Source organism: Chiloscyllium plagiosum, unplaced genomic scaffold, assembly GCF_037043375.1.
Source record: "Chiloscyllium plagiosum isolate Xiang-an unplaced genomic scaffold, Cpla_swu_hap1 HiC_scaffold_23, whole genome shotgun sequence".
Taxonomy (NCBI): domain Eukaryota; kingdom Metazoa; phylum Chordata; class Chondrichthyes; order Orectolobiformes; family Hemiscylliidae; genus Chiloscyllium; species Chiloscyllium plagiosum.
In genome coordinates, this window is record NW_028270161.1 from 44,706,839 (window position 1) to 44,733,238 (window position 26,400).

The 26,400-nt window shown below is 40.3% G+C and overlaps 1 protein-coding gene across 2 annotated transcripts in view; it reads left to right on the forward strand.

Annotated features, from left to right (window-relative positions):
- Nucleotides 1-4,322: 4,322 nt before the first annotated feature.
- Nucleotides 4,323-26,400, forward strand: part of LOC122561654 (copine-8) — a 371,771-nt gene continuing 349,693 nt past the window's right edge. The window contains exon 1 of one of the 2 annotated variants that reach the window (XM_043713603.2): nucleotides 4,323-4,370. In XM_043713603.2, the coding sequence (XP_043569538.1) occupies nucleotides 4,369-4,370 (2 nt within the window). In that variant the 5' untranslated portion in view covers nucleotides 4,323-4,368. Of the gene's footprint in view, nucleotides 4,371-4,413; nucleotides 4,961-26,400 lie in introns of those variants that run through there. The other variant, XM_043713601.2, reaches the window with a different exon arrangement.

Below are 26,400 nucleotides of genomic sequence, written 5' to 3' on the forward strand. Positions count from 1 at the left end.
AGAGGCGAGGCTAGGAAAAAATTTGAAAATAAGGAAGCCATCATCATTACACAGGAAGCTGTCATTGTGTTTTCAACTAATGGAAAACCTGATGGCTGTGAATAGATCTTTGAGATTCGGCAGAAATGGAAAAGCAAAAGCGTAGATTAGCTTAACAGGCATATTCTTATCAGTTGCACTAGGCCAGGAATCATTGCCATAAGGGAACAATGACTGCACTCCCAGACAGGAAACATTTAACGATACCAGGAGATTGATCTGCCAAAAGCAATTCTGGAACAGGAAAATTGCAATAGAAGCTAAAGGAAATTAATGCGTAAAAGGGAACAAATAATATTCAGACAGAACCAAGAAACTAATTAGAAGGAAACTTGTTGAATGACACAAAGACAGGAACTGAGGAGTTAGGCAGAAAGACTTGCAAAATTTTCAGAACAGAGGAACATAAATTGGAGCAAAGGATGTGCAGATAGCCAAACTAGCAGAGCAAAACTCCTCTGGAAGACTACAGACCTACAGTTGACAGGACAATGTTCATCTGGACTCCAGCCAGAGAGGAGCATTAGAAGCCTGAATACTCTCTGAAAGTGGAAATAGCCAGTGGGAAGGAGTGCCATGCTTCCCCCCCCACCCCACCCCCCCACCCCCGCCATAGAAAACTCCACTAGGCTACTCTGTGATGCAGCCAGCCACAGTCTATATAACCTGATGAGCAAAGCTCCCTCCCCTGCACCCTGAGGGTTATCCTCAGGCTGCACAGTTCAAGGTCTGCTACAGGAGGTACTGTAGGATGAATGTTACTTTTTTATGAGTATAGGCACTTTTAAATTTACATTATTTAAATAATTATTTTGATTAAGATTGTAGATATATAATTGTTGTTTCAACATAGAGCTTGTCAGCATAATGTTTCATTTTTTTCACTGCTAAGGCAGCCCTGACAGAATCTATCTCCAGCATCGACATTAATCCTTATGGGAATCAATGCTTCAGTTAAATCTTTTCACTTAAAGTCACAATTTCTCAAAATGCAAACCTAACTTTAATTGAGGACAAACTGTATTTTCTTTAACTACTTAATGAGGTACTAAAATTCCACATTCTCACCACTCTCTGTATAAAGAAGCCTCTTCTAGATTTCTTTTTTGATTTCTTGAGATAACTGTTCTATGTCAATAGCCTTACTCTTCTCCACTCTTTGTGTCCATGGCACCAAAACCATCTTTAATCTTCAAGCCCTCCATTTGGTCATCTTTCAGCTTCTCTTTTGACAACCAATCAGAAATAAACTGCTTAATGTTTCTTGATGGCTCAGCCTCATTGTTCTGATGCTGTCCCCATTAAAAAAATCTTTGCACCCTCACCAGATCCTTTCCATGATTTTCATTATGTGGTGACCAGACTACGGAGATTATTCTGAGTGTTCTCTTCAGCCAATATCACCTGTCCCTTGACTCAGAGATCATCTATACTCAGGTTTATGAGTTTCTGCCATGGGACTTCATGTGAATGACCAGTCTGCTTCTTAGCTTTGAGCACATGGATAAGATGTTTCACATTGGCATGAGATCTGATTGTGAATTTATACCTTTTGTTTTCTTTGCTACTGCCACTTTGCTTCATCACTTGATGGTGTGACTCCACACATGGTACGGCTGGATGGAGAAATGACCACCATTCTGAAGGACTGATGGCAAATTCCCCGTGATCATTAATGTGCTGTTCTTCAAGGAGAACTTCAGAGAGTGTTTTTGAAGTGCTTTTCTGTACTCCCCCCGGAATGTTGGCTATTTGAGGTGTAGCTGGGCACAGTGTTTCATCTACCAAAGTTTCTTTTGTGGGGATTTTGCCTGAATGCTTGTGAAGGGACAACGTTGTCCTTAAATCTGGACAATGTGACAGAGCCATTGCTTCTGCAATTTCTCCAGTCCATATGTGTCATAGATACACAGCCCAGATTTCACAGCAGTACGGGGCTGAGGGGAACAGCTCTATATACTAGATTTGCTGACTTCCTGATGTGTGTTTGTTGCCAAACATTTGCTTCCACAGTTTGCAGGAGACTGAGTTGGCACCGGGGGCAGTCTGCATTACTCACTTAGTGACATTACCATTATGCCACCACCTCATTGAAAACAGCGTCGGTTGGGTTAATGAATTTATTCCGGTCTGAAATGTACAGATTCTCGAAGATGGTCAATAATTTTGGGGTTAGACAGGAAAGTCTGTCAGCTCATTGAACGGCAGAGCGGGCTGGAAGGGCCATATGGCCTGCTCCTATATTGCTGTTGTTGGTCATTGCCGATGTTGTGCAAGCTCCCTACACTACGGCAGTAACTGCATTTCAAATAGCACCCCATTAGCTGTAAAGGGCTTTGCGCCGCCCTGTGGCTATGGAAGACGGAACATAATAAAGTGCACTCTTGGACTTTTTATTTTATTGTGCATTCCCCGTGATAGGGAGTTATGAGCAATGTCATTGATGATGAATGTGTGGAGGCTTGGTCGAAACGCGGCGTTTCCTTTGGCATTGCAATGATGTGGAGAAACTTGTTGAACATCTCTCCGATGATTCATGAAGCTGGAGAAACAGACTCAAGACCAAAACACGTGGCCAATTCTGTCAAATCGCATTTGATAATGTGTTACACAATCCTAGCACAAGGAAATCAGAACAGTAATGTAAACAAACCTTGTTACAACAGTAGTCGTACACAGTTGGCATTTGAGTTTTAAAAAAAAATCGGCTTGGGGTGGTGTGCAGGGCAAACAAATGTACACACACGCTTTATCAAAGATGTCTAATTCAAGGTAGGACTACTTTATCCCATCATCTCTAAGATCAAATGGAAACCTAGGAGCAGAGCCCTGTAAGTTCGAACACTGTGTAGTTAACAATTCCACAGAACGGGAGAGCCCCAGTGAATTAGCGCTGACATTTCTTAACGCTCAATTCGTGTGATGGTACACAATGCAACTCCCAGACTCAACTCTCGAGCCAGTTCCCACCGTCAGCAACTGTACCTGATCACAGTCACCAATTCATAACGAACAAGAGATCACCAAGACTTTGTAGACTGCTTCCTCAGAGCTAATGTTTTACCTGCCCCATTTAGGCAAAAAACCCCACACATTTCTCATCATTTCTATTTTTCCAATATTATTTTCAACGTTCACGCAAGTATGCGCCTATTAATTCTTTTCCAAAATAAAAGTCTTTGGTCATTGGTGGAATACAAAGTAAAGAATTAGCTATTTTTAAAAATCATGTTTTCTGATAATTTATCGATCATTTTTATATTTCTGCATTCATTTCCTTTATTCTGCAATTTAGCTGGTGGTTAGATTTTAAAAAAAATAAACCCACTGCCCGTTCAGACTCTTAGTCAAACAGAAAGATGAGAAGTTGGAGTCCAGGCGGCTTCAGGAAAGCAATCCAGATTCGCAGGGTGCGCCGAATCTATAATTCAGGCTCAAAACTTGTTTCAAATTGACCTTGGGAATCTAATGGGATAGTGGCCAAAACTGCAATTTCATCATATCAACAAGACCCAGTTTTCGATTTTTTTTATTAAAGTGAAACTCGCCTGAAGATTAATGAGATAAAAACAAAGGAGTGCGGATGCTGGAGAGCTAAAACAAACACAGAAATTGCCGGAGAAACTCAGCCGGTCTGGTAGCATCAGTGGAGAGAAAACAATTAACGTTTCAGGTCCGGCGACTCTTCGTCAGAGCTGAAACATTAACTGTGCCTCTCTCGCTGTCTCCACAGAGGCTGCCTGACCTGCTGAGCATTTCCAGCATCCTCTCTTATTTCAGATTGCCAGCAATTCCTTTTGAGGTCAATTCCAGATATTTGGAATTTATTCATGGGAAGCGTGGTCAGATACTTTTGTTCAGCAGAAATAGGTCTGTTTCTGTTTCTCTCGGAATCAGTCCCAAGTCGTTGCTGGCGGCAAGCTGGGGATGAGCAGGGGGGTATCTTTATAATGAATGATTAGATTAGATTACTTACAGTGTGGAAACAGGCCCTTCGGCCCAACAAGTCCATACCAACCCTCTGAAGAGCAACCCACCCAGATCCATTCCTCTACATTTACCCCTTCACATAACACTACGGGCAATTTAGCATGGCCAATTCACCTAACCTGGGGGGGGGGGGGGTGGTGAGGTATTTCCTTGTGAACATCGGGAGAACCTAAGGACTGAAACCGGAAGTGGATTTGTCCTTTAAACTTCATCCTTAACATGATGTAGAGGAACATGAATTGTGCTCTGTTTAAGTCTGGACTGGAATTTATTCGTTAATAGAGAAAAATACTTTTGTTCTTTTTGGAACGGTACAGATGATGCAGTATACTGTGTACCATGTGAGTACCGACATAGATTCCGGTGTTTTCGAGATGTTTAGAGACATTGAAAGAATCGTCACGTTTCCCGAGGCAACTCCAAGATGTTTATTTCTGACCACGAGCTTCCCATTAAAACAAAGTTTGAATTGTAAGGAATAGCAGTGCACGCAGACTTCTCTGTGTTAACGTAAGGTTTGCTCAAACAACAACAAAAAAAAGCAGGCATGCAATCCGGATTTCATAATCATATTTCACATCCTCTCTTTAAATGTCCCCCCACCCCCCTGCAGGTTTGTAAAAATGCCTGTGCCCCTCCTCTCCCAGCTGGTTTAGTTGGGCTTTCTGATGCAGACACGGCTCAAATGCTGCCGATTCCTGCCCCTCCTCTCCTTCTCAGGCGTTTTCTTGTATTTGTTATGAAGTGACATCACCCGCAGACACACACACACACACACTCTCTAACCCAAGCCGAGGAGTGGAGCCGTCCGACGCTTCAGGGCTCGGGCTTGTGCAGTCGAGAGCTACAGGAATATGGCGTCCATAGGAGACTTCGATCCCCTGCACACCAACATCCCGGCCACCAAAGTGGAGATCACCATCTCAGGCAGGTAATGTGTGTCCTGCAACTCCCCCCCACTCTGTCTTTCATCACAGGCGAGAAAGGGGGAATCCAGCAGATTGAGGTGTTTGCGGTTCACTTTCCCTGGCACCCTGAGCAGTGCTGAGAGCCCCCTATACTGTAGTGAACATGACTTGGACAAAGTCAAGTTAGCTTTAACCAGCGGGGCTTTCCATCCGTCATTGCGATACTTAGCGTGTTTCTGGGCTCGGGCGAAATTCATTATCTTTGCTGGATGATTATTTCAGAAGATTAGAGCTAAGTTCTGGGAAGTTGTTAAGAACGCGTGCCTGTGATTGTGTGGGAAGGGAAATGTTAACTTTAACACATCTTCTCCTGCGATATTATCAGTAACATGTTTCTGATTGCTCTCATGCCCAAGTCTGAGCAGACTGTAGGCACTCTATTCAGAGTGACTGTGTAGTTTCCCCCTCTCGCATTACCGAGGCGCGATGTGTGTGCAGATTATCATCACACGCTAGTTGGCAAGAAACAGGAGGAATTTCCATGTGTTAACTCCTGCAGTGCCGGATACACAAACCGAGTTGTTTATTGTTAAATATTGAAGTTTTGCTCAGGGCAGATGCATGGATTGGAGTGTGGACCGATATCTCAGTGTTTAAACATTCGACCTTCATCGCTTCGTTTCCTATGAGGCAACACGTTGTCAGGGATAATCTATTCCCAACCTTAGTGATTGTCATGCATGCACTCATTAATAGATTAAAGAAGTTGGACAACTCATTTGCAATCTTGTAAACTAATTACTTGGGCACTCCATTTTGTTAAAATATCAAATGAACATGGAAAAGTTATTTAATTTTTTTGTGGTGTTCCTAAGAATGGACACCAAAAACTTGTATTTGCTTTCTGTCTGAATGGTTACCAGTCGTGTTAAAGGGGTCCTGCATATGTATTTTGACTGCAATCCACAAATAAATCTACTGTGTTGCCAGTCACAATGTAGAAAGCTATCTGAGTTATGGTCATCCTCTGCTGCTCAAGCATTAACTTAAGTCAGGCCAGAAATTGGAAGAAAGTGCAGCATGTTCCCATGTTTATTTCATACCTTACACTCATTCTTTCATTCCACACCCATGCTTAACAGATGCTGGGATTCCAGTAAGGAAAGCCCTGATCTTGAATTCATATCTGTTACTTTCTTACTCTGTTAATGACTGCGTGACAATCACCAAGCTTGGAAAGAGCAACCTACTTTTCAATCCACGTTTGAACATAATAAAAACTGAACTGAGAAAGCCTTTGGGCATGTGGTTTCCATTCTTCCCCAGCTACACATTCTCCACTGTCTGCACTATCACTGCCACAGGTGGGCAATCCCAAGGTAGTAAGATTCTTTTTCTTGCTAAAGAAATCATCATCAATCCTGAAATTACAACCAGAGCTACTCTGATTAATGGAGTGCCTAGCTCACATTTTCTTTTTACATGTAGCTTTTATTTTAAACATCACTGCTGTTTTATAAGACACATATTCATAATTTTGTTCACCTCTAGCTTACCCGCCCTCCCACTACCACTCGTCTTTACTGTCTCATATTGCCAAAACAGTTGTATTTATTCTGTGGTTGATCCTGAGAGACACCAAGGATCTTGCTGCAGGCTAAGAGAGTGGGAGTGGGAATGGGGGATGGTAACCCCACGTTAACAGGCAGCAGGATCCAGAGGTACAATTTACAGACACTAGGAAATTAAATTGATACTTGAATGTTAATGTTTCCTCTGATTTCCCTCTGCTTTGGAGAAATGCTTAACATTTGGTGGGCATCTGCCCATATCTGAGTGCTACAGACGGGCAACTTGTTCATGTGCCAGGCACCAGTCTATGTGTAAAAACAATGACTGCAGATGCTGGAAACCAGATTCTGGATCAGTGGTGCTGGAAGAGCACAGCAATTCAGGCAGCATCCGACGAGCAGCAAAATCGACGATTCGGGCAAAATCCTGATGAAGGGCTTTTGCCCGAAATGTCGATTTTGCTGCTCGTCGGATGCTGCCTGAATTGCTGTGCTCTTCCAGCACCACTGATCCAGAACCAGTCTATGTGTGTCATTGTAATAACAACATGCCTAGTAATGCCAATGTGTTACTGGGATTAATAATATATTCAAACCTGTAATCATCTAGCATCCTGTATTTTAATTAATCAGAACCTTTTCTCTCCTTAAAGGAAGATTTGTCAGTATTAGGATGCTGTTCTTCCCATTGATAACATTTTAGTTTAAACATTACTGCAGGTACAAACTTTGTGAAATATCTGAAGGAGAAATTTCAGCATGATTTGTTGAGATAGTTTTGAGATATCAATATAAAGTTAAACATAGTTGCAGCACAAAGCAAGAAAATATTACTTTAAGTATTATTGGTGCAAAAGACTCACCAACTTTGTGCAACAATATTGATGCCCAATAATGTTCCAACCCAATTATTGCTTCAAGATGGGTCAGGCTGAGGATTTAAAAAATGGTATGTGGATGACTGGGCTACAAAAAAGCAAGTTTATATAACAATCAAGGCAATGCTAGAAAAACTGTGGGTGTAGAAATAAAAATGATATGCAATGCTGTAGCCAGCATCCAGCAGCTCATCAAAACTTCATATATCAAATATCAGACTTAAAGTTACTTCATTACTGGCTGTCAAATTTATTTTAATCACTTGTTTCCGGAAGAAAGATGAATGCTGGAAACATGGTCAACATAGTGCAATGGATGTATGATGCCACAGAATGGTGAACTTGGGTTTGGGTTCACCATTGCCATTAAAATGCATTCCCAATCTAAGGCATGCTAGATAAAAGTCTTCAAGTAACCCATCTGCTTGGCTTCTTAAAATTGGCACATTGCTAAGAAAAAGGGAGTAAAAGATAATCTGAACATGGAGAGCGATATCTACTGGGATATAAAAAATCTTGAATGATCAAACAATGTTCCATTTGTAAACTTCAAAGAAAACCTCAACATAGTAAATTATCTGCTATCATTGGAAAAATTTCTAATAAAAACTGATGCTTGAAATAATTTAGTTCTGTTCACTTTGGAGAATTTATGTTAATTTTGTCATTCATGTCATTCAATTGATCCCTTTACACAATGCTCGAGCTGACTTAGTTTTTGTTTGCAAGTTTTCTTTTAACTCTCATTGGTCATTTTTAAGAAACAAATTAATATTGTTCCTAAAATTGCAGAGCATCACAAATATCAAATGAATGCACCTACTAGGTGATGGTAAACATTTTAACCAAAGATCGTTTATAGCAATCTAATCTTTCTCAGTGTTAATTCATCGAGATTCTGTCTTTTCACAGTTGAACAACTACTTTTCAAACCAGAGAATATATTCTGTAAAGCTGTGCAGTTTGTATTCTGAGTCTGTGCCTTACAATTCTAATCCCTCATTCTTTTTAGATATCAACATATGCCCATTGATTGTTTACAGCAGACAAGTGTCAATATAAAACAACTTTCCCTTTCCTCTCCAACAATTGTATGATCTGCCTTGCCTTACCGTGTGCATAGTAAGAATGAATAAAGACTAAAACCATGGTTTACATGGACTGTTTTATGTCCTAGCAATCAACTTGAAATTATTTGCCACTTGTGACAGCTTCTGAGCTGGTCTAGATTATATATAAAGGTAGTTACCAGCAACATTGACAGTTTAGAAAGATCATGGGCATATTGTCTCTGAGTCTCTATTCATTTTCCAGTAGAAGCATGGGCAATGTATGTGTGACTTAATGACTAGAGGCACATGAGGTTTCTATCTATACAAAATAAAAGTGAAGGTGTGTCAACCTTAAAGTGTTCAGTAAGCAGCAGTTCATCCATCAACTGGAAAATGTTTTGTTTTTGACATTCAGGCTGATCTGATAGATTCATTGATCCTGAAAGACTTTCTTTTGGAGATCTGAGCCATATCATGTTATACGTCCACATCTCTATTTATGAAAGACACTAATTAAACAATTAAAGTAATGCTAGACAGCTTGCGTATTATGGCTAAAGTGAAATTTATGTGCGACTAAATGGAACAGTTTTAGCAGCTGGCAGCGTGAGCTGGAGTTGTTGCAAAAAGAATCCAAAGCATGAGGCATGGAAATACAGAATTGATCACTCATAGGAACAAAGTTGCAAGCATATATAGGTATATGAAAGAACATATGTCACTGCTGTTATAACAGATTATTTCAGCTTCTCTCGAAGAATTCATACATTTTCCATCCCCTTTTGTTGCCTTTGAAATATTCCATACAGACACTTTGACCAATTTATTACTCATTAAACACATTTACTCAGCTGCTCTAACTGTATGAGACAAACAAAAGATTGCAGTTCAAACTTAGTTTTTCTAAAACGCTCACACATTAACAAAAATGTCTCGTACACAAATTAAGTTAACTTTTCCCCAAACTGGGCTGATTGCCTGAAAAACACACACATTACTCAAGCAAGTCAAGCAAGTGAACTTGGTTCGGCTGCTGGATTCACTGAACTCCATTGACAAAGCACTCAGTCTCTTTTTGGTACAACGGTGGATCTCACACAGAGTCTTTGCTGAGGGAATGGTTGCCAGGTGTCCCAATTATCCCTGCTTTCTGAGCTCCTCTGGAATTCTACAAAATCATAGAATCTCCACAGTGTGGAAACGAGGGATAATTTGGCCCATCAGTCTGCACCGACTCTCTGAAAAGCATCCCACCCAGACCAAGCCCTCACCCTCACCTTATTCCCATAACCTTGCATTTACCAATACCAATCCACCTAGCCTTCACGTCTTTGGACTGGAGGAGGAAACCAGATAGCCGAAGGAAACCCATGCAGACACAAGGAGAACTTGCAAACCTGCACAGACAGTCATCCAAGGCTGGAATCAAACCTGGGACCCTGACACTATGAGTGCAGCAGGGCTATCCACTGGACCACTATGTCAATCCTGTTCTCTGACTTCCAATGGGGTCACAGGGCAGGGGTCACAGCACCTAATGAAGTTAGGCAGGCCATTCACAGTGTATCCATTCCCTTTCCAAACTATGACTAGACCATGGTGCCAAGAGGTCTGGCTGAAACTAGGAATACACAGTTACAACATAATGTCTGTTCTGACTGAGTACCACTTAATGAGTTACAGATCTTAACAACTTTGCCAATGCTCAATATGCAATAAAGGTCCGGGCTGATCCTTGTTTGCTTTGATCTTGCCCTCTTTTCATTCCATTAAGCCTTGCTTCCAGAAACTGTTTAGCCAATTTTATATTGGGCCTAGGTTCTTAGGCTGGTGTGGTTGGTCACACTTTACAATTTAAAATGATTGTGAATATGCTTAGTAACTCAGTTCAGAGCCTGTATTTAACTCAAGAATGGTGTGTTAATGTATCTATCTTCTTGACCAAGTTTAGGAAAGATAATAGTGAAAATCTAAGATTCTTGACACTCCTAAGGATATGGGTCTCTGTATCTGAGAACACACAGCTCCTGGATAGTCATATGTGTAGGAATGCTTGCAGTGAGCAGAGGGAGAATTCCAAAAAGAGAATGACACAGTGAATTTTTATAAGATTGTCATATTAGTAGTAATTTGTCTGCTTCAAACCACATTATGAACTTAAAAACTTTAGACCAAATTAAATTAACTGGGAACAGTTAACAGGGAATATGATTAGCACAATGTTAGGAAGAAAAAGTGTCAACTCTCAAATCTAAAATCTGAATGTGATACTCAATTTTGCAGCTGGAACCATGGCCAAGTTCCACTGCATTCTTTCCCAGTAAGTTCTGATATTACGAGCAAATATTACTTTGTGGATCTTATTGACTATGAGATCTTTGATTGGGGTTCTTAACCCGGGTCAATCAAGGAGCCCTGGCTGACAGATATAAATAGAGGGGGTTCAGAGTCTCCTCATTTTCAGGGACTGACTCTGAGCTGGCTGCCACAGCCAGTGTACTGTGTGTATGCAAATAAAAGGGGACTTGGAGATGGGATACCAGCCTCTGTGCAGTTATTTCATAGTACAATTTAAGAAAGGACATCATTTAAATAGGAGGTGAAAAACTAGGATAAATGTTTAACTTATTACCATAACTGAGTACATCAGGCAAATTACTCTGTTGAGTTCTGATGAAGAATCTCTGCATGCGAAACATTAACTCTGCTTTCTTTCTATAGATGTTGCCAGATCTGCTGAATTTCTTCAGCAACTTCTGTTTTTGTTTCAGATCTCCAAATCCACGGTTCTTTGTTTTAAATCACTCTATTATCCATTTATGTTAGTTTGATAATCCCATACACTGGGAGTGAATCTGGGATTATCTGGATGTAAGGCTCAATCACTATGGATTCACTTGATGAAATGGAGAGATTGTTATAAAAAAATGCCATAACATTGATATTCATTTCACAAGTTTCTTCTGAAATGCTTCTGAAATGCGCAGCAGTTGTTTGTCATTTCTAGCTGGTGTGTGCACCAGTTTATCAAATGCCTATGAGATTCTTGGGTGCTCATTTCTTTTGCATTATATTGTTCCCCTCCTCCTCACATTGTATTTGTAAAATGTTTGTGTCTTTCCTACGAATTTTTACTAAACAGTTCTAGCTAACCAGGGATGGACAACACTTGCATTACCAATGACAACCATTGTCCCATGAAAGAATATTAGAAACACATGGCATCCATTGGTTGACTGGATCTTAAAGGAGCATTGAAATTTTTTGAGTTAGAGAAGTTGGAATGGGAAAATGTAATAGGGATGTAGGAACAGGACATTCAACCCCTTAGGTCTTCTATGCCACTTCAGACATAGCTAATCATTTACTTTAATGCCTTTTTTTCTGCAGTATCTCCATATCCCTTGATGTCATTAGTGTCCAGAAAGCTATTGATCTCTTATCTTGGATGTGCTCAATGATTGGGCTGCTGCAGCCCTCTAGGGTTCATTCATGGCATTCATTTTGGAAAACTGATATCACTGAAAGCAACTTCCGATACCATACAACTGCATGCATTTGTAAATGTGACCTGGTTAAATTGCCAGGTAAATTTGGACCATAGGCAGAAATATTGGTGCAACTGCACATGTATTAATTTTGCTTGAATGCAATCACTCAAAATTCATTTTGACTCTGAATCTAGCCTGATGTAAAGGGAATAAGTTGGTACAGAATAACAGTATGAACATTCTATTTCTCTCTTTTATGAACAGACTAAGAACTGAGCTTGTCTGTAGGGAGCATCAAAATAACCATTTAGCTGTGTTTAGTGTTCGAGGCAGGGAGCTAAATCACATTGAGAGCCTGTGCTTATTGTCCATCTCTTTTGCCTATTGAAGTACTTCAGATGGTGAGCCTTGAAAAACACTTGAAAGAAAGCAGGATAATAGATATTTAAAAGAAGAAACAGTCAGTGCTTACAGTAACGAAACTGATTCTTTACCCCCGAACATGAGAAATGTGATCAAATGCAGATTGTTTCCTTAATCCTTTTTGTCATCCTTGGCTCTTTTTTGATCATCTGATGTTTACTGAATTGTTCAGTTTCCGTATTTGGGGCAATATTTTCATGAGAAGCTTTTAAGTTTGCTGCTTTGCTTCTTTTGATGGAGTTGCCCTTATCAACATGACTAATTCCATTATCCATGATTCAATTGTAAAGCAGCTTGAATTTATGACAACTTTGAGAAGATAAATTTAATCTTGTTCCCCCCCCCCCAAGTGTTTGAGAGTCACTCAGTGACTTGACTGCTTATGTTCCAGTGAAAGAACTGATATCTCATTTTCAATTATTCTTCGAATGAGTGAATTTTCATTTTAGTTTAGTCTTTGTTTTGTACCTAATCAACATAATGAAAATGCTTACTGTCATTAATGAACAGAATTTGTTTTAATAGATGGAAAGTGAATATTTATTTAACTTTCATTACATTGGTAATAATTCTATGCACTGAAATGGATTTTTCATGAATGTAATGAAAGCTCTAACATTTGCTGAATTTAGTCGCTACTTAGTAATCATGTATTGTGAAAAAGAGAAGCTGGAAAGGGCTCATTGAGTAAATGCACTGTACTGCCTGCGGTGAAAATAAAAGATACAGATAGGGAAGATACAGGTAATGATCTATATAGTGTTAGCTTATTTTACTGATTTTAGTCTGAAACATGGAGTAAAGATTACATTAGATTTTTTAGATTACATTACAGTGTGGAAACAGGCCCTTCGGCCCAACAAGTCCACACCGACCCGCCAAAGCGCAACCCACCCATACCCCTACCCCTACATTTACATTTACCCCTTACCAAACACTACAGGCAATTTAGTATGGCCAATTCATCTGACCTGCACATCTTTGGACTGTGGAAGGAAACCGGAGCACCCGGAGGAAACCCACGCAGACACGGGGAGAACATGCAAACTCCACACAGTCAGTCGCCTGAGGCGGGAATTGAACCCGGGTCTCTGGCGCTGTGAGGCAGCAGTGCTAACCACTGTGCCACCGTGCCGCCCACCTGTGCCACCGTGCCGCCCACGGTGAGTCCATGGTTAAGAAAGCAAATATAATGTTGCCATTTATCTCAAGAGGGTTGGAATATAAAAGCAACGATATGCTTCTGAGACTTTATAAAGCTCTAGTTAGGCCCCATTTAGAATACTGTGCCCAATTTTGGTGCCCACACCTCAGAAAGGCCATATTGGCACTGGAACATCTCCAGCGGAGATTCACACGGATGATCCCTGGAGCAGTTGACGATCCTGGGATTGTATTCATAGAGTTTAGAAGGTTGAGGGGAGGTCTAATAGAAACTTACAAGATAATGCATGGTTTAGAAAGGGCGGATGCTGGGAATTTGTTTCCATTAGGCGGGGTGACTAGGACCAGTGGGCACAGCCTTACAATTAGAGGTAGTCAATTTAGAACGGAAATGAAGAGACATTTCTTCACCAGAGAGTGGTGGGCCTGTGGAATTCATTGCCATGGAACGCAGTGGAGCCGGGGACATTAAATGTCTTCAAGGTAGAGATTGATAAATTCTTGATCTCACAAAGAATTAAGGGCTACGGGGAAAGTGTGGGTAAGTGGAATTGAAATGCCCATCAGCCATGATTGAATGGCGGAGTGGACTTGATGGGCTGAATGGCCTTACTTCCACGCCTATGTCTTTTGGTTTTATGGTCTAAGTGGTAAGTTCTCTGGTTTGAGTTAAAAGTGGTCTTGGCCTATGAATGATTCTGGCCTTTTTGTTGCTGAAATGGGTGGACTCAATGCACATATCATTGGTCTGCTGGCTGCATGTCAAAATCTAGGGTGTGGTTAAAGATGACAATGTATATCTTTGACTCAAATACATGCTTGATATTGTCAAGAGAGTGATTGAACACTACAGACTCCTGACAAGTGCAAAGCTGTACCCAGATGAACAAACATCTTCAGGATTGAAGAGGAAATTAAAATTGAAGTTAAGCAATATTTAGAATGCAACAGTAATAGCCTTATCTAAATTAACTTGGTAGAATCCTTTTCTTTTAATTTTAAGGAAAAGCAGTTTTTGTCAATAGAATGTAATTTATTGAACAGTATGTCTCAATATGGCTTTCCAGTCAAGTCTTCACAGGTATAAAATTACCTATCCTATTTATGCTACTATATTTATTTCAAGAAGAACACTGTATTGAGGTCATTCTCATATAACAGCATGATGTTAACTCAATCAAATAAAGTCTACAGTATGAACATTTATCAATCCAGTCAATTTTTAAGCAGTGGAGCTACAGTAAATTTAATCTGTATGAAATGTACAACAGTTAGAACTTTTAGTCATTAGGATAAAATAAATATGCATTCATTACATTGTTTGAATATGTACCTTATTTATCACTATAATGTTTAGGTGGTCAAATTAATCTGCACTGTGTCATTTTAAAATATTTGTTCTGATGCTTTGAGCTTTCATCAGCTCCAGTAAACATCACAGTTGACTGCTGGTTCATTGAAGCCTCTATAAGTCAAGTTTATGCAAGTTACAGTCTATAGTTATTGACATGTTTTGATATATATACACCATATACAGTAGCAGAGTCCAACCCCTAATTTTACTTGGGTGTCTTTGTTTCAGATTTTAAAAGGCTGATCTTTATTTTTATTTCACCAATAATATGTATATATACATTCTGCCAAAGCTTTGAGCTGCTGTTGTATGAGTCCTTCAACTCACTGGGTTAGCTTCAGTTTTCCACTCCAATGCATGTGCAAGAGTGTTATGATTACTTCCGAGTCCAACATTTTTGTTTTGATGAAGTCATATATATATTTCTGTTTAAGAAAAGGGAACTCGGATTAAATTTAAAATACAATCAAATACTATCTTTTGTTTTATCTACTTTGGTTTTCACAGTTCATAAATGATTGACTTGGAGGTTTGATAGAACCTGGCTGAATTAACACAGTGATGTCAAACGGTTACATTGTTTTTGCTCCTTCAAAATCCAGTCCAAACGTTTTTCTGTTATGTGTTAGAGGTGCCATCTTTCAAACAAGAATTAAATCTGTCAGTGCAGATTCTATCACGTGAATATAAATGATTCCATGGTACTATTTTAAAGAAGGGTAAGTGAGTTATCATAAGTGTTCTGGATAATAGTAATTCTTTCATCAAATTCATTAAAATGGTTTACGTGGTTTCTTTTACACTGCTGTTCGTGGAAGCTTGTTTGGGATAAGTTGGCAGCAGTGTTTATTCCTATATTCCTGCGATGAAAACCAATGAGTGATGGGTCACTGAGGCAAAACACACCTTTGGAGGACTTCAGGCTAATATAGGGGATCCTTGGAATAATCACATTAAATAAATCAAGCACGGCTGAGAGTTTCAGTGGCCGACAACGCCGGACTCGAACAGAGCTAGGTGATCTAATGAAGGTAGACTTAGATTGCCTTTATGTTGGGAACAATTTGGGGTCAGGAGTTCAGCTCAGGTTTATTTGGGACAGATGTTGCAGATAGATTGGTTCAGCTTGAGATAGTGGCCAAGAAATTGGTGTTGAGGGAATTGAGATTGAGGTGCCAGTTGAAGACAATGGGTTTGCTGTTTCTAGTATTTATCTGGGAGAAGTGGTGGGTGTTCAGGACTAGAGTCAATACAGTACAGTGAGGAGGCAACAAAGAGATTGAGACTGGTGGTGGTGTATAGGATCAGAAAAATTTCTGGCTGTAACAGCTGCTCCTTTTTTGAGGTATTTTGGGTGCTGGAGGTGATTTCCTCGAATTCCAGGAGCGACAATTACTGTTTTATATGCTGTTGCATTGTTTTGGAACTTTGGAAAAGAAAAGTCAAAACAACATCAGTTTTAAAAGGGAGAAGAACAGACAAAGGAAGCATATGGTGAGGACAGTGCAGGAGAGAGAGAGAGAGAGAACCTGCCCAGCTGCTGCCTTTGCTGTTTGAATTTGTGTATCACTGGACATCGGAGTGCAGCTGGGAAAATGATCAAACAGTGAAATTCACAACTGATCTTGGAGGAACTGTTGGGCGAAGTTCACAGCACAGAATCAGATAAGTTAATTGTTGTTTTAAGTGTGGCCTACAGAGAATCTGCAGTATTGAGTAGAGTAGGTTCTTTCTTGATTATATGTTTTTGGAGATATGTCTCTTGATTAAACTTAAAATATAAGCCATAGCTATTAATTTAACCTGGGACAGTGTTTGTAGAGGAATACGACGGGGTCTTTTCTGGGTCCGTAGATTGTGAAGGAGCAAAAGTGGCCTTTAATAGAGTGATATTTACTTCTTGTTAGATGTGGGAGTTTAAAGAGAGTTTAAGGGTTACTGTGGATTATATCTGCCATAAATGCTGCTGGCTGCGAATCTTATCAGATCAAGTGGATCAGTTGGAGAGACAGATAGAAGCGATGAGGAATTTGCAACAGCAACAGTATGTGATGGATGGCAGTTATAGAAAGGGGGGAAAGTCTCAGATACACTCACATGATGGGTTCACTCTAGAAAAGGTAAGAGAGATAGGCAGCTAGTGCAGGAGTCTTTTGTGGATATACCCATTTCAAACAGGTATGCTGTTTTGGAAAATGTAGGGGGTGATGGATTCTCAGGGAAAAGTAGCACAAACAGCCAAGTTTCTGGTATTGAGACTGGCTCTAATGCAACGAGGGGTATGTTGGGTTCCAAGAGATCAATTGTGTTAGTGGATTCTCTGGTTTGAGGTACAGACAGACGTTTCTGTGGCCAGCAGAGAAAAAGCAGAATGGTGTGTTGCTTCCCTGGTGCCAAGATCAAGGATGTCTCAGAGAGGGTGCAGAATGTTCTCATGGGGAGAGGAGCCAGCAGGAGGTCATTGTCCACATTGGAACCAATGACATAGAAAGGGAAAAGGTTGAGATTCTGAAGGGAGATTACAGAGAGTTTGGCAGAAATTTAAAAAGGAGGTCCTCGAGAGTAGTAATATCTGGATTACTCCCAGTGCTATGTGTTAGTGAGGGCAGGAATAGGAGAATAGAGCAGATGAATGCATGTCTGATGAGCTGGTGTATGGGCAAAAGATTCACATTTTTGGATCATTGGAATCTCTTTTGGGGTAGAAGTGACCTGTACAAGAAGGATGGATTGCACCTAAATTGAAGGGGGACTAATATACTGGCAGGAAAATTTGCTAAACTGCTTGGGAGGATTTAAACTAGTAAGGTAAGGGGGTGGGACCGAGGGAGATAGTGAGGAAAGAGATCAATCTGAGACTGGTACAGGTAAGAACAGAAGTGAGTCAAACAGCCAGGGCAGGCAGGGACAAGGTAGGACTAATTATTTCAATGCAAGGGGCCTAACAGGGAAGGCAGATGAACGCAGGGCATGGTTAGGAACATGAGACTGGGATATCATAGCAATTACAGAAATATGGCTCAGGGATGGGCAGGACTGGCAGCTTAATGTTCCAGGATACAAATGCTACAGGAAGGATAGAAAGGGAGGCAAGAGAGGAGGGGGAGTGGCATTTTTGATAAGGGATAGCATTACAGCTGTGCTAAGGGAGGATATTTTCGGAAATACATCCAGGGAAGTTATTTGGGTGGAACTGAGAAATAAGAAAGGGATGATCACCTTGTTGGGATTGTATTATAGACCCCCCCAATAGTCAGAGGGAAATTGAGAAACAAACTTGTAAGGAGATCTCAGCTATCTGTAAGAAAAATAAGGTGGTTATGAGGGGATTTTAACTTTCCAAACATAGACTGGGACTGCCATAGTGTTAAAGGTTTAGATGGAGAGGAATTTGATAAGTGTGTACAAGACAATTTTCTGATTCAGTATGTGGATGTATCTATGAGAGAATGTGCAAAACTTGACCTACTCTTGGGAAATAAGGCAGGGCAGGTGACTGAGGTGTCAGTGGGGGAGCACTTTGGGGCCAGCGACCATAATTCTATTTGTTTTAAAATAATGATGGAAATAGACCAGATCTAAAAGTTGAAGTTCTAAATTGGAGAAAGGCCAATTTTGACGGTATTAGGCAAGAACTTTGGAAAACTGATTGACGGCACATGTTCGCAGGTAAAGGGATGGCTGGAAAATGGGAAGCCTTCAGAAATGAGATAACAAGAATCCAGAGAAAGTATATTCCTATTAGGGTGAAAGGAAAGGCTGGTAGGCATAGGGAATGCTGGATGACTAAAGATATTGAGGGTTTGGTTAAGAAAAAGAAGGAAGCATATATAAGGTACAGACAGCGTAGATCGAGTGAATCCTTAGAAGAGTATAAAGGAAGTAAGAGTATACTTAAGAGTGAAGTCAGGAGGGTGAAAAGGGGACATGAGATTGCTTTGGCAAATAGAATTAAGGAGAATACAAAGAGTTTTCACAAATACATTAAGGACAAAAGGGTAACTAGGGAGGGAATAGGGTCCCTCAAAGATCAGAAAGGCAGCCTTTGTGTCGAGCCGCAGAAAATGGGGGAAATATTAAACGAGTATTTCGCATCAGTATTTACTGTGGAAAAGGATATGGAAGATATAGACTGTAGGGAAATGGATGGTGACATCTTGAAAAATGTCCAGATTACAGAGGAGGAAGTGCTGGATGTCTTGAAATGCATAAAAGTGGATACATCCCCAGGACCTGATCAGGTGTATCCTGGAACTCTGTGGGAAGCTAGAGAAGTGATTGCTAGGCCTCTTGCTGAGATATTTGTATCATCAATAGTCACAGGTGAGATTCCGGAAGACTGGAGGTTGGCAAACGTGGTGCTACTGTTTGAGAAAGGAGATAAGGACAAGCCAGGGAACTATAGACCGGTGAGCCTGACGTCAGTGGTGGGCAAGTTTTTGGAGGGAATCCTGAGGGACAGGATGTTTGTGTATTTGGAACGGCAAGGACTGATTAGGGATAGTCAACATGGTTTTGTGTGTGGGAAATCATGTCTCACAAACTTGGTTGAGTTTTTTGAGGAAGTAACAAAGAGGATTGATGAGGGCAGAGTGGTAGATGTGATCTGTATGGACTTCAGTAAGGCGTTCCACAAGGTTCCCTATGGGAGACTGATTAGCAAGGTTAGATCTCACGGAATACAGGGAGAACTAGCCATTTGGATATAGAACTGGCTCAAAGGTAAAAGGCAATGGTAGTTTAGATTAGATTACTTACAGTGTGGAAACAGGCCCTTCAGCCCAACAAGTCCACACCGACCCTCTGAAGAACACCCACCCCCCTACATTTACCCCTTCACCTAACACTATGGACAATGTGGCATGGCCAATTCACCTAACATGCACATCTTTGGACTGTGGGAGGAAACCAGAGCACCCAGAGGAAACCCACACAGACACGGGGAGAATGTGCAAACTCCACACAGTCAGTCGCCTGAGGTGAAAATTGAACCCGGGTCTCTGGCACTGTGAGGCAGCAGTGCTAACCATCGTGCCACCGTGCCGCCCATGGTGGAGGGTTGTTTTTCAGACTGGAGGCCTGTGACCAGTGGAGTGCCACAAGAATCTTTGCTGCGCCCTCTACTTTTTGTCATTTACATAAATGATTTGGATGCGAGCATAAGAGGTACAGTTAGTAAGTTTTCAGATGACACCAAAATTGGGCAGCGAAGGAGGGTACCTCAGATTACAACAGGATCTTGACCAGTTGGGCCAATGGGCAGAGAAGTGACAGATGGAGTTTAATTCAAATAAATGCGAGGTGCTGCATTTTGGGAAAGTAAATCTTAGCAGGACTTATACACTTAATGGTAAGGTCCTAGGGAGTGTTGCTGAACAAAGAGACCTTGGAGTGCAGGTTCATAGCTCCTTGAAAGTGGAGTTGCAGGTAGATAGGATAGTGAAGAGTACAGGAGTATTGAGTACAGGAGTTGGGAGGTCATGTTGCGGCTGTACAGGGCATTGGTTAGGCCACTGTTGCAATATTGCGTGCAATTCTGGTCTCCTTCCTATCGGAAAGATGTTGTGAAACTTGAAAGGGTTCAGAAAAGATTTGCAAGGGTGTTGCCAGGGTTGGAGGATTTGAGCTATAGGGAGAGGCTGAACAGGCTGGGGCTGTTTTCCCTGGAGCGTCGGAGGCTGAGGGGCGACCTTCTAGAGGTTTACAAAATTATGAGGGGCATGGTTTGGGTAAATAGGCAAAATCTTTTCCCTGTGGTTGGGGAGTCTAGAATTAGATGTCATAAGTTTACAGTGAGAGGGGAATGATATAAAAGAGACCTAAGGGGCAACATTTTCGCACAGAGGGTGGTACGTGTGGGGAATGAGCTGCCAGAGAAAGTGGTGGAGGCTGGTACAATTGCAACATTTAAGAGGCATTTGGATGGGTATATGACTAGGAAGGATTTGGAGGGATATGGACCAGTGCTGGCAGGTGGAACTAGATTGGTTTGGGATATCTGGTCGGCATGGACAGGTTGGACCGAAGGGTCTGTTTCCATGCTGTACATCTCTATGACTCTAAGACAATGGTAGTGGTGTGGTAGAACTGGATTTTATTGCGGGGAGAAAGTGAGGACTGATGATGCTGGAGATCAGAGCTTAAGAATGTGTTGCTGGAAAAGCGCAGCAGGTCAGGCAGCATCAAAGGAACAGGAGAATCGACGTTTCGGGCATAAGCCCTTCTTCAGGAATGAGGAGGGTGTGCCAAGCCGGCTAAGATAAATGGTAGGGAGGAGGGACTTGGGGGAGGGGCGTTGGGAATACGATAGGTGGAAGGAGATTAAGGTGAGGGTGATTGGCCGGAGAGGGGGTGGGGCGGAGAGGTCGGGAAGAAGATTGCAGGTCAAGAAGGCGGTGCTGAGTCTGAGGGTTGGGACTGAGAAAAGGTGGGGGGAGGGGAAATGAGGAAGCTGGAGAAATCTGCATTCATCCCTTGTGTTTGGAGGGTTCCTAGGTGGATTTTATTGCTGCTTGTATGGAACCTGAAGTCATATCTTTGGATGATATTACAAAGGACTGGCATGTAAATAAGAAATAGTTGGGATGCAAGGCTGGATCCTTAGGGAACAACAGACGTCACAATGTGGATGTGGAAAGAGAAGACATTGCAAGAGCTTTCCTGCCTACAGTTAATGTAATCAACCTGTTCAGACATGTTATGAAGCACCTCCAGGATAGGTGGGTCTTGAACCTGGAGGTAGTGCCAATACCACTATGCCACAAAACCTAATTTTGTGCCTAAAACATCACAAGAAAAATTGGGATCAGCTGAAAGTGCTCTTGCTCATCTAATCAACAGTGAAGAGGGTTTATTTTCAGAAAATGTATTTATTTATTATTGCCAGTTTAACAGTAACTTACTGAAGTAATTCATCACGTGAGGTACATTGTTTCAATATTTGAAATACCACATAATTATTGTAGTTTAGTATTAGTTATGAGTCATAGATGAGGAAAGACCTTTGATTCCAGTTTGATTCATCCACTCAAAAACGTACAGAAATTCTGTCATTTCAACATTTGGCTGCTTATATTTTAAAGGAAACTTCTACCTAGAAGTCTGTTCAATAGATTTCTGCATGTGAAGAATTTCTTGATATCAGTTCTAGATCTATCTTTAGCAAGTTTAAATTGATTCTTCCTTATCCTGTGTTTTTTTTTATATAATCTAAAGTGGCATTCCAGATTTGCCTTATCTATTTCCTTAACTATATTGTAAGAGAACATCTTTGAGATGTCTCCTTTCTGTGACTGAAACAAAAACTAACTTGATGTGACCTTTTCTTAAAATTTAAACCTTTGGCACCATGCTCTAACCTTGCAGTATCTCTCTGTACTTTCTTCAGTGTTTGAACATTTCCATGCAGTTTCACAATCCGAACTATCATATTACTCATATTATTTGAATAGAGCACTGTAGAATTTTCCCTCAGAATTGTTGTATTTTAGGACTGAATTCATTGATGAAACCAGTGAAAGATCTAGCCATTTGTTTAAACTTAAGCATGGGGGAACAGTACCTAATCAATTTATTTATTAAATGACAGGGAATAAAGTGAAATCTGTATATTGGCCTTATTCAACATAGAAGATTCTTTACCCATTGAATAGTGCATATTACTGCATCTGAACATTTTTTGACTTTCACAATGTTTTTCAATTTAATGGACACTATGTTTTTAATAACAATGTTGAATCACCAATTATTGTATAAAAATATATATTGAACCTATGGATCATGCCGTATAAGGTTTCAAAACTATCTGCAGTTTCCTTATGAAAGTTTTCAGCTTTTTTTTGTATCCAACGTTAGGACTTACCTCGAATTCCCATGCTTTGTGAAATGCCTTTTGCAAATCCAGTAATGTGGTGCCTTGGCAGTTCCCACAGTTACTCAAATGTTGTTTTCCTAAAGTTGTCAAAGACAATGGTGCTGACAGGATCATTCCATATTTGCACCTATTTTGTTGTTTATCAGATTATTATCATGCAGATAATTCTTGTTTACTCCTGATAACTGTAATAGTTTATCGTGTTCATTTCCTCCTTTTGAATATAGACATTCGTGTAATCTGTAATCTTGTTGTTACACAATAGCACCTTATCAGTGGACAATAACTCACTCACAATGGTTTAGTGCTTCATAATACTCCTTAATTTCCCGCACACATCCTATTTATCTCAGAATGTTGATTAAAAGTAATCAATCTGAAATGTTAACTTTGTTTCTCTCCCCACAGTTTCTGCCTGTCCTGCTTCAGATTTCTAATATTCTCTTTTTTTAAAATTTTGGAATGCCAGTATCTGCAGTACATTATTTTTGCAAACTTGCATAATTATTAGATGGTAAAGTGCTTTGAAATGTCCTGAGGTTGTGAAATGTTATATAAATGCAAATTATTTACATCAAAGTGGTAGATGGCACTTTTAATAGATGCTGATTTGCACACTACAATTGGACATTTGATTTAATTAAATCAACTGCAGAATAGATTTTCCTTGCATGTAGCTTAATTGTTTAATGGTTGTAATTATTTTGTCATAGTTGGTGGTATAATCTTTTAATGACTTTGTTTAATAACTTTCTTAATAAAAATGCAAACTTCTCACAGCATTTGCAGCAACTGTAAATGAGAGAATTTGCAGACAATCTACTCCCAGAACTTTCTCAATGCTTCTGTGAGACGTGGCAGGTGAGACATGTGGAAAATTTATATGGACTTAGCTATTTCAATATCTCCATTCCCATCACTGCCTTTTGTTTGCAGAGAAACGTTTTATTTTCCACTTGATGATACTCCTTCATGAGAGGAATTTAGAATGCAGATTTGGGGAACAAAAACAGAGATTGCTAGAAAAGCTCAGCAGGTCTGGCAGCATCGGTGGAGAGAAATCAGAGTTCATTTTTCAGGTTGAGTGACACTTCCTTAGAACCTGTTAACCCAGAAACATGATTAATTTTCCAGACTAGTATGTCTCTTCAGAACAGAGTCATGCCGGATTCAAACTGTTAATTCTGTTTCTCTCTCCACAGATATTACCAGTTCTGTTGAGTTTCTTCAGTATTGTCAGTGTTGATTCAGATTTTCAGCCTCCGTAGTATCGTTCCTTCATTCATGAACTTCTGATGTGGGTCATCATGTGATTGAAAAGGCCAACTCTTGACCTGCATATCTTTGGGCACGTGGAGCAAGATGTCCCAAAAGGAAATAGGATCCTGGTTACAGGGTTTTCTTTCATTTTTATCCTTCTCTGTCACTGTCCTGTGTCTTGGATTCAGAGCATGGTATGGCTTAATGGACTAATTGTTGCCAGTTTGAATTATTGGCCTGGAGATCTCACAGTAATGAATATCAATGCTTCCATGCTTCAAGAAATACTTCATAAAGTTTTTTGTCAAGTTCTCTTTGTCCTGCCCCAGGAATACTGGCAATTTATGAATTGTGTCCAACAGTGTCCAGGCAAGCTTATTTGGTTTTGCTGGAATTTTGTCTCAATGATTGTAGATTGGCATCATTACAGACATTTGTTCAATGAGGCTTCCATTGAATCCAAAGAATGCAGTATGGGCATTGCTTGTGGAATTTTACTAGCTCTCTTGTGTGTCATTGATACACATCATTCCAGATCTGACTGCAGCAGGGCAGTGCAGTGATGACAGGTGTTCTGTATACCCAGGCTTTTTATTGACTTGCAGAGGAAAGTCTTCACAAACTCAACTCCATTTCAGAACAGACAGATCAAATAAAATCAGCTGTACTAGACCCTTGAGCCCACACCTGTGGATCCAAGCATTGTTGTCACCAGGCCTGGGTTTGAAAAATGTGATGCAAAAATATATAACCTCCTGTAACTAAAGCATGCAGCCTTCATATCTGGCAGAAAAACCCAAGATTCAAAATCAAGAAGGCAGCATTCCAAGAGCACAAAGCTAATGCCCAAAGATAAATCGAGAATCTCAAATAAAGTGATGCAAAAAGAAAGGTCAGGAAATTCAATAATATGCTGGCTGTTGCAAGATGCAAAGCCTTTTTGAAGCCATCAGGATCAAGATTGAAAAGACAAAATAGTCTTTGCTCACAAGATGGGCATCTTCCTTCTTAAAAATAATAAAGCTGTAAAGAAAATTTCCACAACTCTTCAACTGCGAATCTATAGTGTGAGCTGGCACTCTGCAACAATTCCAGTAGCCAGTGATAGTACCCTTAGCTGGATCAAAAACAATGGGGAAGCTGGAATAAGTAATCAATCAGATGATTTATGGCACAATGGTGATGCCCCAATAATTAATTTTTAATAAATGTGTGAACAAAGGGACCTGCTTCCTCACTGGTGATTCCATTTTTACGATTAATAAATTAAGCAGCTGTGACACTGCACAGCTGTCCAGCAGCTTTTTGGCCCAGTTTCCCAGTTTACATGTGCTAAAGTCACAGATGCTGTAGTTTAATATTATTTGTGTTATATGAAAATGATGTGAAAGAATTATTTGAGAGATCACTACCTAAACACTTGCAGAATTGTTTTTGTAGGGAAAAGTTATAAATCTGAGGGGCGTAAGTATCTACCTTATCTACATAATTGTAGGTTTCCACATCTCCTAAGTCTGTCAGAGAAGAGTTTAAATGTGCACTTGTATTTTTGGCATGCTATCAATATGAGACTATTTCTCTTTGTACTCATGCTACATTTGCTGGGTAAGTGCAGCCTGACTTCAAAATCTGAGTCTGATCTGCAACTGGAGCAAAACCAAGTAAGAAACTGAACCGATCTAAGCATGCAACCTCCTAACGGCTGTCAATACTTTTCAGTAATTAGTTATTACAGAACTTATGTATTGATGAAACAAATCCTTATTGTGTCAAAGCTTTTCTTCTTGCATTTATCAGAGCTTTTCCATTTGGGGCGGCACGGTGGTTAGCACTGCTACCTCACAGTGCTAGGGACCCAGGTTCAATTCCAACCTTGGGTGACTGCCTGTGTAGAGTTTGCACATTCTCCCCGTGTCTGTATGGGTTTCCTCCCAAAATCCAAAAATGTGCAGATTAGGTGAATTGGCCATGCTAAATTGCCCATTGTGTTCAGGGATATGTAAATTGGTCAGGGGTAAATGTGGGGAGGGTTAGTGTGGACTTGTTGTGCTGAAGGGCCTGTTTCCACACTTTAGTGATTTTCTATTCTATCCTTATATCAATACAAGAGGAACTATAATTTTATACTCTATGGGAAGACTGTACTGATTGGTTGGCAAGTGGTTTGGTGCAGGTGTTGCCATGGAGGATATATCAGTTAGATGATGACTGATATTTAATAGTAAAATTTTGTTTAAATTTAAAATGGACAGGTTGACTCAGATTGGTCAAAGCATTGCCATGAAAATGAACTAGAAAATGTTTGTTGCCATTGTTGTTGAGTTGAAGAAGGCACAATATATGTTCATGTTCATTCTACTTGCACAGTAACTGGGCTCACAGTATGCAGTACCTGAA